The following is a 14,140-nucleotide window of genomic DNA, read 5'->3' on the forward strand; positions in this document are numbered from 1 at the left end:
AAAGCAGAAAATTGACCCCAGATGTCCTACATCTGCAGGCTTTCTGATCCCACGTGGACATAATTGAGCTCAGAGTCGAAGGGCATTTGCTTTGCTGTTTGCTTGGATTTTCCGAACTATCTCAGTTCTTGATTCCACATTGCTATTGTGTGGATCAAATGATCCCTGGCTACAAAAATACGCTGGGGAGTGACTCCCCTGGCGTCCAGGTTATGAGTGTGGTCAGTCATTCCACATGCCTTGGGGATGAGCTATCTTTACCATGATGAGAGATTTCCTTTTCAAGTTCAGTAGTCCCCAAATACGCATACTAGCATCCAGAAAAGTCAAAGTAATTAAGGAAACGTATATTGCAAGCTTATTCAAGATAGCACTGCAATTAGGCTCGTGTCTCTTTGCTGTATTTTTTTTTATAAATAAAAATCATTACCGTCCTAGAACAAAGAAGAAATTTTACAACCTACTCTTAGAGTTATAGATATCCGCCACACTGACTTCTTCAATGTAAACCATACACAGACGTTTAAGAATTTCTCTCTGTCATGTGTGCATTGGGTATGTGTGCCAGTTCCATTCTCCTTTCGCATGGGTCATCATTTTATAAAACAACTTGGAAAGGGAAGAGGAATAAAAAAAAAAAAAAGCAATTCTGGAAGCCTTTCCTCTTCCCTTTCTTCTGATCTTTCATTAGGTCTTGGAGGAGGAGGCCCTGCTTTATGTGTGTGGCCTCCCAACCCTCTAGAATGTCCTGACTTTTGGTGAGCAGAGGTGCAGCCCCCACCGCGAGGGCCAGATCAGACCCGGGCTGCTGCTCCAGGGTACCCTGGGGTGCACCCCGCTCCCGGGGCCCCGCGGCCCGCAGACCCAAGGGACCCGCTGGGTCGGGACCTGCTGCTGGCGCGGTACCAAGGACAGGGCGTCACTGTCCATCTCTCTAAGGTTATTGTCCCTCCCGGCCTCTTGCTCCCCATCCTCTTGCTCCTAAGATTTTACAAGCTGCCTGCAAGGGAGTCAGACACGGGTCAGGCAAACAGACGTGCTCTTTCCAGCTACCGTAACCGGATCGCTGGCGCGGAATCCAGTCCCCGGAGCGCCCGGGACCGCGGGCAGACAAGCAAGCAGCCTGCGCTGGAAGCAAACCTCGAGGCGAGGCTGCAACGCCGCCCGGCTGCAGAGCTGAGCTGCCGCCCGGGTCTCCTGCAGGAACAGCCCCGAAAGGCCTGGAAGAGGGAAGGAGGGAGGGAGGGAGGGAGGGAGGGAGGATGGGGCCAGAGTCGCCCGCACTTGTGCACGTCGGCGGCGCCCCCCTTAGGACAGCAGCGCGGCTTGGGGGGGGGGGCGGGCGGGAGACTAGGAGAGCAGCGAGCCCAGGTTCCCGGGGAGGGGTGGGGTGCGGTGGGCTGGGCTGGGGGGCCCTCCTTCCGCCCCCCTCCTCCCTGCCAGACAGCTGTCCAGCTCTCGGAATTCATTGGCTTCCCCCACCCCGCCTCCCAAATACCACCCCAATCCACTTTAGCCCCCCTGCCCCACCCCCGCTGACCTAATAAGGCCGGGCCGGGTGCGGGGGCCCTATATAAAAGGCGCGCGCTCTGCGGGGACTCTGCGCGAAGCCCGGGAGAGGAGGGAGCCCAGGGCCCGCGGACACGACCATGGCCAAGGAGTGGGGCTACGCCAGCCACAACGGTGAGTAGGGGCGCCCCCCGCCCCCCAGCCCCAGCCCTGGTCCCGGATGCTGCCGGAGGATCCCCTGGCATTGCACGGAAAGTGCGCGACCCCAGGGAGTGCGTGGGGAACTTTGGGAAGAGTCCAAGGAAACCAACGTTGCCTGAGCACCTAGCAAGTGCCTTAAGCGGCTGACCCTTTTACCTTTATCTCATTTAGCTCTCCCTGGAGCCCTTGTTACTTCCACTGGAAGCAACAGAAGTGCGGAGAGAGGCTGGGTACCGTGCCCAGGGTCACACTACCTCTGACTGAGAAGTCAGGAACCCCCCCCACCCCCCTACCCCCCCCCACCCCCACCACCAGGTCCAGTTCTGATTGTTCCTTACTCCTCCTGAGCTACTAGGCAAGCACTTAACCTCTCTGAGCCTGGTGGTGGCTTCAGAATCCTTGCTCTGCCTGCTGGCTTCTGCTCACCCGGTGGTAAAAGAAATAGGGGTGAGCTTTGAATACCACAGCTTTGAGGGTATTTTTTATTCCAGCTTTATGGCAGAAGATGGCATTGGTAAAACAGGTGATGCAGCGCATTTCAAAAATAAGCCTTTGAGGTTCTACTCTTGAGCAAGCAGGGAGATGGTTTATATTTCTAAGTATAGTATTAAGGAAACTATGAAAAGGTCTTAAATGCTGAGCATTGGCATGCCCAAGCTGAAATCCAAGACCTTTTCATAAGTACAGACTAGCCTCCATGTATTTTGCTGATTTGGTCAGTTAGAAAGACGACTTGGAATGTGCCGCCAAATACATAAATCCCCTCAACTTGATTTCCTAGGTCCTGACCACTGGCATGAACTTTACCCCATTGCCAAGGGAGACAACCAGTCGCCCATCGAACTGCATACTAAAGACATCAGGCATGACCCTTCTCTGCTGCCGTGGTCAGCCTCTTATGATCCTGGCTCTTGCAAGACCATCTTGAACAATGGGAAGACCTGCAGGGTTGTGTTTGATGATACTTATGATCGGTCAAGTAAGTATGACGCTTAGGTAAAGGCCCACGGACATTTCCAATGTCCATATTGGCAAAATTAGACTTAGGATACAGTAACAGAATTAGTGGGAAGAGGGGTCCCTTCATCTCTGAAAATGGAGATGACATTCTGTTTGGCTCTAGTCATGAAGAATTATGTTCATGCGTTGAATAGGAATGCCTCTCTCTCTAACCTGGTCAACTTCGCTGCTGCAAAATGGGCCCATGACCAAGCTAAAAGTTGGCAATGAGTTCTTGAAATGTGGCTTGATAAGAAGGCGATGAGTCCAAAAGAATGTCATTTTGGATGGCCTACACCTGAGGTTTCTGACCACAGTCTAGAGAGCAAGGTTCCCATTCCCACATGTGGTAGAGAGTCCTTTCTACAAAGCAAGGAACATGGAAAAAACCCAAAGTAGGCACTTTCTCTCCCTGGTGTGTGGGTAGGGGCCAATCCAAGGGAGAGAATGAGGTCATTGCATGAGTCAGGAAGATTGCCTTCAATGCTTCAGTGGGGTTCATTTGATTAATCCTTTTGGCAAGTGGTTTTGAAGTATCTGACAATTTCGTGAGTAGTGATTTGTGTTGCACGAAAATGAAAAATCACATTTTAAAAGACTCTTTATTTTACTACATTATTAAGCAAACCAGTGAAATAAAAGCAGGCTACTTAGAAATCCTTCATTTCACTGTAAATGAGGTAAGAAAGAATCTATCTTTAATATTTTGGTGCTTGATGTACAAGAATACATTTTCTTACAACCACATTTGTAAAAAAGTTAAAATTATCCTTATTGATATATATATATAAATGAATATTCCCAAGGATGTTATAGTAAGGGGCAAGAGTGTCATAATCTCTACTTATTAGGAGGCTCCCAGTAATGAGTATCATAGAAATTTATATTTTCTTAAACAATAAATTTTCATGTTACTGTTACTTTTTTCCCTTTTGTCCTTTTAAATCAAGTTCCATTCTGAAGGATAAGCAACAAAATAAATAGTACCTATTATGTTGAACCACATGAAAATACTGTTTTTGCTTGCAAAATATGGACAATTCCATATGAATTATCCTAAGTTGGACTCATATGTCCAGAAAATAACTGTTCTAGTGCTTGGACTGGAAAAATGCCGTGAATCAAACCACTTATTTCTACATGACCAAGCTCATACAAGTCTAGCTCTATTGTTTTAGATTTATGGTATGTGGCTTTCAGTGCCCTTTCAGCCAATAGTTGGTCAATCCTTTCTGGAATAGTTACTCTCTGAATTATATTTTGATCTAGTTTATGTTCCTAAATCTTGATTTTAGGATTTTTGCATAATTTCCAATGTCTTGCAGAAAATATTTGGACCTCTAAATCATTCTCCAGGTGAATGAAGTGAGATCAAAATAATGTGATGGGTTGAAGTATTTGGACAACAAACTAAAGAAATTAATGCTGCCAAGAATTATCTAGTTTAGTTATCCACATTGATCGATTCTCTGAGAAATTTCTGAATTTGTCATTTTACCTCATTTGAATAGACACAGTCTAAGTTCGAGGTGGACGACAGCTTTTGCTTGTAGTCTTAAAGATGAGTGGAGTTGGAGGCAAGACATGGGGAAGGAATTCACATTTGCTCAGGGATTCGTGTATTGGGCAACATGATGAACACTTTAAAGTCCTTAATCTCATTTAATCCTCACGGCAGCTCTGAAAGGTTGATATTATTATCACCTTCATAGAGAAGCAAAAACAGGTTCAGAGAAGTTTAGCAACTTGCCTGAGATCACACAATTAGCTAGGATTTGAACCTCCATCTGTCTGGCTCTCAACTGTCATGTTCTTCTCACCGCACCACACAACCGACTCATTTGTTGACTGTCCACATCCTTATTGCCCATCTTTTGTTTTAATTTTATCATCATAGATGTTATATTGACATTTTAAACATAATAAAACAAGCAAACGAAACAAGACAGAAAAGAGAAATCATTTATTTTGATATAGCCCAAGACTTCGTGAGAAAGAGACCAGTGTGCTTGAGAACAGTATCATCTACCCAGCAGATTGACCACTTTTGCCCTTCAAACTTTGGCTATAAGAGCACTTGTTTAAAGTAGGACTCTAAAAGAAGCATGAATTCACCGTTGACCTAGCTTCTCTGACTCACAGTGCTGAGGGGTGGTCCTCTCACTGGACCCTACCGGCTTCGCCAGTTTCATCTTCACTGGGGCGCCTCCGATGATCACGGCTCTGAGCACACCGTGGATGGAGTCAAGTATGCAGCAGAGGTAGGAGGAATGGCCGTGACCCACTCTGGGCCTCCCAGAGTGAAAACTGAAAAGTGAAAAATAACAAAAAAGTCACATCCACTGCCCTTCCTTCAAGCCTGAGGTTGTGAAAAGTGCTGTAGTAGTTTAAGCATATTCTAGGCTAGACGATTGAAAGAGTGGAGGTGAGTGAGTATCATGCATGAAATTTGTCAAGGTTATATTAAGAAAAAAAAAAAAGAAATTGGATGGTAGTTTCATAATTAAAAAAAAAAAAAAAGACCAAGGTCCTGAACAGAACAGAAAAGATAAGGATAGCTAGTACTTATTAAGTGCTTCCAAATATTAACTCATTTGATCCTCTCAGCAACTCAATGAGATGGGTTACAGATGAGGAAACTGAGTCACAGAAAAGTTACATGACAAAGTCACAGAGCTGGGTGCTAAACCTGGTGCTCTACCTTATGTAGGTGGGCTTCAGAATCTATCACCTTTTTATTTTTCTACGGTTTATTTATTTTAGAGAGAGCAAGATCACGAGAGAGCGGGGAGGGGCAGAGGGAGAGAATCTGAAGCAGACTCCCCGTTGAGCAGAGAGCCCTACATGAGGCCCCGTCCCAAGACCCTGAGAGCATGACCTGAGCCTAAACCAAGAGCCGGCTGCCTAACTGACCGATCCACCCAAGGGTCCCCAGAATTTATCATCTTGTCCAGTGCCTTTGGCTGCTTCTTTTATAAGAACGTAGTGCTCTAAAAATAGCATTTAGAAGCTCTGGCTAATGCTCTTGTTCTAGTCTCCTAATGAAGGGTGTGCATACATAAGTGTGTATGATTGTGTATATGTATATATTTACACACACACACAAGTGAATAGGTAAATATAGATACACTTACAATTTAATATGAGCAAATACTACTGTCTCCGTTACCCAGTAAAGAAAAGCATGATTTGTAGCTGAGATGAAGGCAGCAAATTACAGGGACAGAAGACAAGCCTAGTGCATATTGTTTTTCTAAAGCTAAGCCTGTGAAGGGTGACAAATGCCCAAGAGGTGAGGATCATTCCAGTTTTTTACTGCCACACTCTTTTCTGGTCCTAGGCTCCGGCCAACATAGGGGCTGGGACAGGGACCTCGGAGACACTTGTGTTCACTCCCTCAGGCAGCATGCTGAGGTAGCTTAAATGAAACTCCAGGAGACCCGAAGTATTTCACTAGGATCATTCCATTTTTCTACAGCTCATCTAGAAAGCCAGTGACAGAATAAATAAACGATTGACAGCGCCCTCTGGATCACTTCCCCCTGAAATTGGGGAACGTTTGGTGTATTCCTTACAACTGTGGGCATGGCTTGTGCTTTGGCCTTTCACATGGGATTATCTCAACACTTTTGGTCTTGAATACAATATTCTTGACTGCTATGAACTATTGTATTCTCTTACCATTCTGTGTAACTCGATGTGAGAAGTTTGACTAATTAAGCTGGTACCTAAAAAAAAAAAAAAAAAAAACAAAAGCTGGTATCTGTGTTCTACATTAAGGTTAGGTTACCACCAGTAACCACTGGCTGCTAAAAGGAGGAAAATATGAAAATGCCCAAGAATTTTACTATTGTTTGTTCTCCCCATTTCCCAATTAAATTGTAACTTTAAGATGTTATCTGCTTCTTGCTTATCACTCTGCGTTTCACGGTTTGATTTGTTAGAAAAAGGAGTAATGTTGTACGAAACTACATTTTGAATTAGTTTAACAAAAGTTCGGTGTTGCCTCACCGCTTATTACAAAGTTCTAGATCTACTTGTAATAGTCTCATACACTTTTCAGTTGAACCATTAAAAATGTCACCAAAATAGTGCCTGTTAATATTTAGAATTCTATCAACTTCCCAGGAGAGCGCTCGGCAACTTTAGATTTGTAAAATTATCAGGTTTATTGTGAATGATTTTATACTCATTTTCTTACTCGAGAAATTTACCTCATAACCTGTATTCTGTGGTTTCAGCTTCATTTGGTTCACTGGAATCCAAAGTATAACACTTATGGAGAAGCTCTCAAGCAACCTGACGGGATAGCTGTGGTTGGTATTTTTCTGAAGGTAAGGTAAAAATTGACCACGTTTCTCTGTCAAAACTTTGTTCCTTATCCGTGGTTAGGATAGCATGAGTTTCATTCCTTCCTTTTATTGAAAGGGGAGAGAGGAATGAATGTCATTACTCATTCAACTAATCAAGATATGTCTGGTAAAGTCAGCTCAAAATATTTAGCCCTTCCTTCTAAGTGTACCTTTTGCCGTATGTCAGTGCCCCTAACTCTTCTAAATTCTCTCAAGAATGAGTGTGTGAGTGTGTGTAGGGGCAACGGAGACAGAGCCTTGGAAGGAGCTTATTTTAGGGCTGGGGAGGGCAAAAGCAGCATTGTTTCATTATCCCTTCCCGCTACTCTATTTCGATTGCACTGGAAACCAGAAAAGCCCATGTTGGGAACCACTGTGATGCCAAGTTCCTGGCTGGACATCCCCTCAGCTTAGGGTGGCTACCACTCACATGATCCCAGGCTAAGATAGCACATGGAATGTGTGTGTTGTTGGGCCAACTTTAGTTTAAAGTGGACTTAGTGTCATTAACACATGAATTTAGCGGTAACATAATCTAGATTTTAAGCCAGAGGTGAAAATCTAGCTTCTTTCTTTTTGAATGACCTAATTTGTTTTATGTCCTGAACTCATTGGGTCATTTTCAGTGATTGAATGCAATGGAACAGGAAATGGAGAGGGTCTGTACTGGAAGAAAATAAATTTAGTTTTACATACATTGAATCCATCCTAGCTTTAATTCTATATAAAAAAAAAAAAGTAGAATGACTGCAGGGAAGGTCAAGGACATAGAAATAAATCAACATGTAATTTTGTGGTTTTGTGCTTCAGAGGCCTGGAGTCTAAATTTAGTTCAGAAAATATATACCCTAAGATCTTAGGGGAGAAATAAACTTCTGTTTTTGCTTTGTACAAGATATTCTTGCAGATTTATAAACACTAGTTGCAGATGGATGGATCAAAGTCAGTTTCCAAGACAATCATCAATTACGGAGAAGGGAAAAATATAATTATTGGCTTTTGATTTACTTACAGATAGGACGTGAGAAGGGCGAGTTCCAGCTGTTCCTTGATGCATTGGACAAAGTTAAGACAAAGGTAAAAATAAATCATGTTCCCTCCTAGAACATAAAGCAGGGTATGTCCGTTTTTTTATTTTTACTTTTTCAAGTGTATTTGTTCCACCTAAAGGGTTACAAAGTTTGATGAATATGCTAAGCAAATGTATACAAACAAATACTGTTCTATTTGTGTGGTTTATGATTTTTTAGTGCAATTTCACATATGTCAGCTTATTAAATTCTCTGTCAGATAATGACCTTCTTCATGATGTGGTTGTAAGAGAAGTTGAATGGTCATCCTCTGCTCCCCAACACACACCACACACGCATGCACACATGTGCAGAAGTACTAAATATTTGGGTCCTGCTCTTGCCCTCTCTCTCCTGGGTGACATCTTTATATTTTAAATCTTAACAGTAGACTCTTCTAATTAACACACTCCTTTTAAATGCCTTTGGAACTGTTCTAATCAAATGCTATTTTTACCACCAGAAAAAGTATTCCGAATATAATATTCAAGCAAGCCTGGTTTTTTTTTTTTATCATTGAGAACCTAAGCATTAACTTATATGAAATATTTCTGTTCCAGTGAGATGTGAGTTCTCTTTTTCTTGAGAAGTGAGCAATTACAGTTCTACTGACAGTTAATAGGGAATACAATGTTACAATGATTGTGCCAAAGTCATAAGATAAACTGGCTTCCCCCCTTTGACTTTTAGTTCTGAAAGGCATGAACTTTGCTTGAGTTCTGTTTTTCTTGGGGTGCCTGGGTGACCCGTCAGTTAAGGTCCCACTCTTGACCTCAGCTCAGGTCTTGATCTCAGGGTCCTGAGTGCAAGACCCGACTTGGGCTCCATGCTGAGTGTGGGGGCTACTTAAATTAAAAAAAAAAATTTCCATTTTTGTCTATTGCACTTGAAATCCATCCTCACAAAGTGGTGAGCCCCTTGGGGGTGGGCAGTATGGGTGCACCTGTTCACCGTGCCCTGCTCTCTACCAGGGCAAGGAGGCGCCCTTCACAAAATTTGACCCATCCTGCCTGTTCCCTGCCTGCCGGGACTACTGGACCTACCACGGCTCCTTCACCACACCGCCCTGCGAGGAGTGCATCGTGTGGATCCTGCTGAAGGAGCCCATGACCGTGAGCTCCGACCAGGTAAGCACAGCCCCAGGCAAAAGCCTGGAGTACAGGCGAACTTGCATCGCTGAGGGGCTGTATGGTAGAGATGCTAGATGGAAGATGCTTTCGGAACAGCTCCATGACTAGACATTGCAGAGTTTGCTCCAGTTGATTAGGGTCAGTTTGCTCAACTTTCTAAAACCTGGCTTCCAAAAGTACCAGGATAAACACAGATCATTGAAGGTGGTTGTCATCCTCAACAGTGACTGAGTTTATGCTCTAGAAACACAGAAGGGTTTAGATCATTAAAATGAATTAGCCTTTGTTAATTTGGAACTCCCTCCAAATGCTAAGCACTGGTAGGAGATTATAAATACAGGCCCTGGGGACGAGGATACTAATGGAAGGGATTTAACAACCCTGTGAGCTGTATACGATTTTTTTCTAGTTTTTTTTTTTTTTTCTTTCCAGTTTTTACAGATACCTAAGTCATGGTTTAGATAGGTTAAGTTCAGATAGGTTAAGTTTGCTCATGATCACACAGCTGAGCTGAGGAGCTGAGATTCCAGTGTCTGTCTGTTTCCAATACCTCTTAACCTCGTTGCTCAGGCCTTTCTTCTTAGTGTTCATCTAAAGAATGTCCTTGCAACACTTGTCAAAGAGACTTTCAAGGAAAAACTGGGAAAAAATATGTGAGCAGGGATATGGAGAAGAACTGATTAAAGCAAGTGGACAACTCGGAAATCCACACCATAGATCATGTATATCTATTTTTAAAGTCAGTTTACCAGTATGTCTCCCTTACTTAAGACAGGAGTATTCCTATTGCTGCCAGTCACAGGCTCAAGTACATATGATCATTTTTATCAAAAGATCAGATTTTTTTCATGAAGTTAGAAGTGTTTTCTCTTTCTCTTTTTCTTTCTTTCTTTCTTTCTTTTTTCCTTTCTTTTCTTTCTTTCTTTCTTTCTTTCTTTCTTTCTTCTTTCTTTCTTTCTTTCTTTCTTTCTTTCTTTCTTTCTTTCTTTCTTTCTTTCTTTCTTTCTTTCTTCTTTCTCCTTCCTTCCTTCCTTCTTTCTTTTTTAACTTAAAATCAATTAGCAACATATATCCAAAATATCAGATTTAATAGGTTCACTCATATACGTATTTTGAAAGAGGAACGAAGTTTTCTTAAGAAGAAAGCTAAAAACATTTTCATGTAGAGATACAGTACTGATGATAACTTCCTAAATTCTTCTCCCTTAAGAAAAAAAAATCTTCAAAAATGTTCTTAAAATTTTAAGTACAGCATGACTAATTTCTTTCTCTTGTTAAAAAGAGACTCCATAAACTTCTACAATGAAGGCCAATTAAGCTTATTATTTGCACTGATATTGCCCTCCTACATAAAGTATATGCTTCATACGGACCCACCAAATTAAAATAATTGCTTCAGAACTCAGGAGCAAACACTTTGACCAGAGGGCATGAGGATCCTATATAAAATGAAGAAAAATGTATTTTACAAATAAAGAAAAGGTTTATATTATGCAGGAACTGCTAACCAGATAATTCTGGACCAACGGGTTTTGTGGTTTGCTGGTCTTGTTTTAAAAGCGGAAATTTGGGGCACCTGGTGGCTCCATTGGTTAAGCGTATGCTTTTGGCTCAGGTCATGATCCTGGGGTCCTGGGATGGAGCCCACTTCAGGCTCTCAGCTCTGGGAGAGCCTGCTTCTCCCTCTCCATCTGCCTGCCACGACCTCTGCTTGTGCTCTCTTTCTCTTTCTCTCTGTCAAATAAACAAATAAAATCTTTAAAAAAATTTTTTTAAAAAGTAAAAGTCAGAAGTTTCTGTCACATGTAGCCTATGTCCACTTGCTCTGAACGTCATGCTGACAGCTTTCCCTTGTCCCTTGCAGATGGCAAAGCTGCGGAGCCTCTTCTCCAGTGCTGAGAATGAACCCCCAGTGCCCCTGGTGGGGAACTGGCGCCCTCCCCAGCCTATCAAGGGCAGGGTGGTGAAAGCCTCCTTCAAATGAGGCTGCAGGAGCTTGCCCTCTTCAGGAAAGGAAACTTGCCATTGGAGAGCTTGGTTCCTTGTCTCCTTTTGGTGCTCCTTACTCCAAGTATGCTTCAGTTTTCCACACTGAACAATGTATGCAAGAGTGCAATCATTGAGAAACCAAAGTTACGTTTGACAAGATAATACGAAAGCATTTGGCCTTTGTAATAATCGTCTTTCCTATAAAAGTAGCATTGTTAGTAAGGTTTCAAAGAAGAAACAGGTGAAAGAGGAAAGTTTTAGAAAAATGGGTATTGGGCACCATTTTTTTCTGTCATCTTAAATTTCACAGAACTTCAGTTTTATTCTTTCTATATTTTGAGTTGTCCATCTTAAAGATATAATGAGTAATTCTATATATAGAAGCAGATGTGTATAAAGATTGCAGAGCGAAGGAAGGAATCTGAATTAAATATAAGGCACTTAAATGTCTATATACACGGAGCAATGAAAAGATGCATTTTAATCCTTAAATAAAACCAAGGGATCCATTACTTATTACAATTTTAGCTACTGTAAAGATTACCTGGTTTTGTTTGTCAACAAAAGGAAAACACATTCATCCAATTGTTTAAAAAATTTGATCCAATATTTGAATTTCTTCTTCATAAAGATGGTTGACTTTATCGTAACATTTTTCTTTACCTGAAGGAGGGCCATTTATTTTTAATTTTACTACTTTTCTCTTTTGCATGCGTATTAAGATAAAAATTGCCTCTGATATCTTTCTAATTTGAGGGTGGAATAATAATTCCTAGAACACGAAGGCGTGAATGGCTGCACTTGAAGTAAAAGCAGTTGTACTGATCATCAAAACTAATAAAGACATGAATGAAAAAAATTTTCTTGTGTTTTTTTAGTGAAGAAAAAGGTCCTAAATGGCAGTAATGGAATAAAACTAAAAATGGCAGAGTTTATAAGTCTATGTTTATAACTGAAGAGTGATGATAACACACAGGTTCCGCTTTTAATTGGATGTTACATTCCTCACAGGGTGGCTAAGAATCAGTGAAGGTCCTTGGGGAAAATAGCAGACTTGAGAAGAGGGATGTGTGGCCGTATATTCGAGAGTATGGACTGCTTTCCAGAAGCCTTAAGGCTGATTTAGGATTCTGGGGTCCATCCCAGTACCATGGTTGCTACTTAGGGGCATGGAATCAAGTCAGACTGTAGCTTTTATGCTTCTATTTTTTAAAATGTGCATTGGGATGGCACTAGTCTGATACTATAAAAGTCCATACATTGAGACCTTCAAAACATTTAATATGTTTAGACATAAAGTCTAACTTTGCAGTTAATGCCTTTAATATGTCTTTTATCACATCACTGGCTAGTATGTTAACTTATGTTAGAAAATGACAGCAATAATTTCATCACCCTAACGAATGAAAATGGTATTGGGTCAGGAGAGTCCTGTGATGCTGGAAGTCAATTCATGTGACAAAGCCCTAGAGACTAAAGTTATTTAATAGATTACCACTTGGGTGAAGTAAAACCAGGTTGGTCAGTGCGAACTGGATGTGCTAATTAAATCCCTTGAAATTAGGAGGTGTGGAGCTTTCATCAATTAGTGGTAATATACCAGCTGATTCTCTCAGGATACTTAGTAATGCTGAAAGCACTGTAAAAACGCACCCAAGATACACTCAGTGTGGGAGAGGAACGTAGAACTTAAAACCAGCTACAGTGGTCCTTGTTCAAGTACATAGCTAAACAAGGCTAGAACTGTTTTAAGGGAAAACGTCCAATCAAGAGAGGCTATCTCCCTCGACCATGAGTTCCATGAGTGTGCAGATGTGAGTCTTATAAATTGTTATTCCCCTTATTGCCTAGTAGTGTGCCTGGCACTTTAGAAGCATTCAAAAATATTTGGTGAATAAATGATGTGATGAACATAGATAACCCCAGGGCAAATACTCATCTTCTTGAATAACCAGTTACTCTACACGATGAAGACTAATGCTTGTTTTTGCTCATCTTCTTTACTTTAGACCTCCTTGGGAAAATGTTCTCTTTAGCTTCAGGTGACAGCTTTCCTGTTGGAACATATTTTTCCTTCCAGTCTGAGTCAGTGCCAATGCTCACAATTATCACCCAACTTAAAACTTCAAATTTCTCCCTGCACTCAAAATGCTGAGTTATTATACATGTTCATTGGGATATTGAAACCACACTTATGTCCTTTGCAATGGAGGGATCATCTTCACGATCACACATAAGATCCCCCAAAATTGTGGCATACACAACCTGTAGAGGGGACGTGGCTAGGAGGTGTGCTGAACATGTTTCAGCATCTGCCAACTTTTGTTCTTTAGGATGTAGTCACTGTAGATATTTTTAAACGTCAACATAGAACAGAAACTAATTTGAATTAAGTGTGTCAGAATATTCAGATAACCGTATCCTTAAGGGTCTATGAATGGCACATAATCAATAAGAATTTACTGAATATAGGGTATGCAAATATAATCTTACTCCTTTAATGGGCGGACAATATACTTATGAGAAGGTAAATATTTTTGACCACTGATCCAAAACTTTTTATGTGCAATCAGTGAATATTTATGTAGATGAATCCAATATTTGAATTGGATTCCCATTGGATTCCCATTGGGAAGCATTCTACATAGGATATGTAAAACTTCAGATTTCAATGTCTAATTTTACTCATTTGGGTAATTAAATAAACATGGATGAAATTGATCAGCTATAAACTCTCTTGGATACATGTAAAAAATTAGCACAAATAAAATTGTTATAAAGCAAATAGAATCCCAAACCACATCAGAGACCACATAAATAAATTAGATTTTATTTTCTTTTTGAATGTCTTCATATTTGATACTAAAGAGGAATTCTGGACATGAGCAAA

At 41.4% G+C, this 14,140-nt stretch overlaps 1 protein-coding gene across 1 annotated transcript; it reads left to right on the forward strand.

Annotated features, from left to right (window-relative positions):
- The first annotated feature begins 1,615 nt into the window (after nt 1-1,615).
- On the forward strand, nt 1,616-12,103 carry CA3 (carbonic anhydrase 3). Its single transcript, NM_001145172.1, is given in 7 exon segments — nt 1,616-1,683; nt 2,492-2,689; nt 4,852-4,970; nt 6,951-7,043; nt 8,076-8,138; nt 9,103-9,258; nt 11,126-12,103. Coding segments are annotated over 7 exon segments (783 nt in total). The 5' UTR covers nt 1,616-1,649; the 3' UTR covers nt 11,246-12,103.
- The last annotated feature ends 2,037 nt before the right edge of the window (nt 12,104-14,140 follow it).

The sequence above is a fragment of the Canis lupus genome, chromosome 29 (genome assembly GCF_011100685.1).
Source record: "Canis lupus familiaris isolate Mischka breed German Shepherd chromosome 29, alternate assembly UU_Cfam_GSD_1.0, whole genome shotgun sequence".
Taxonomy (NCBI): Eukaryota; Metazoa; Chordata; class Mammalia; order Carnivora; family Canidae; genus Canis; species Canis lupus.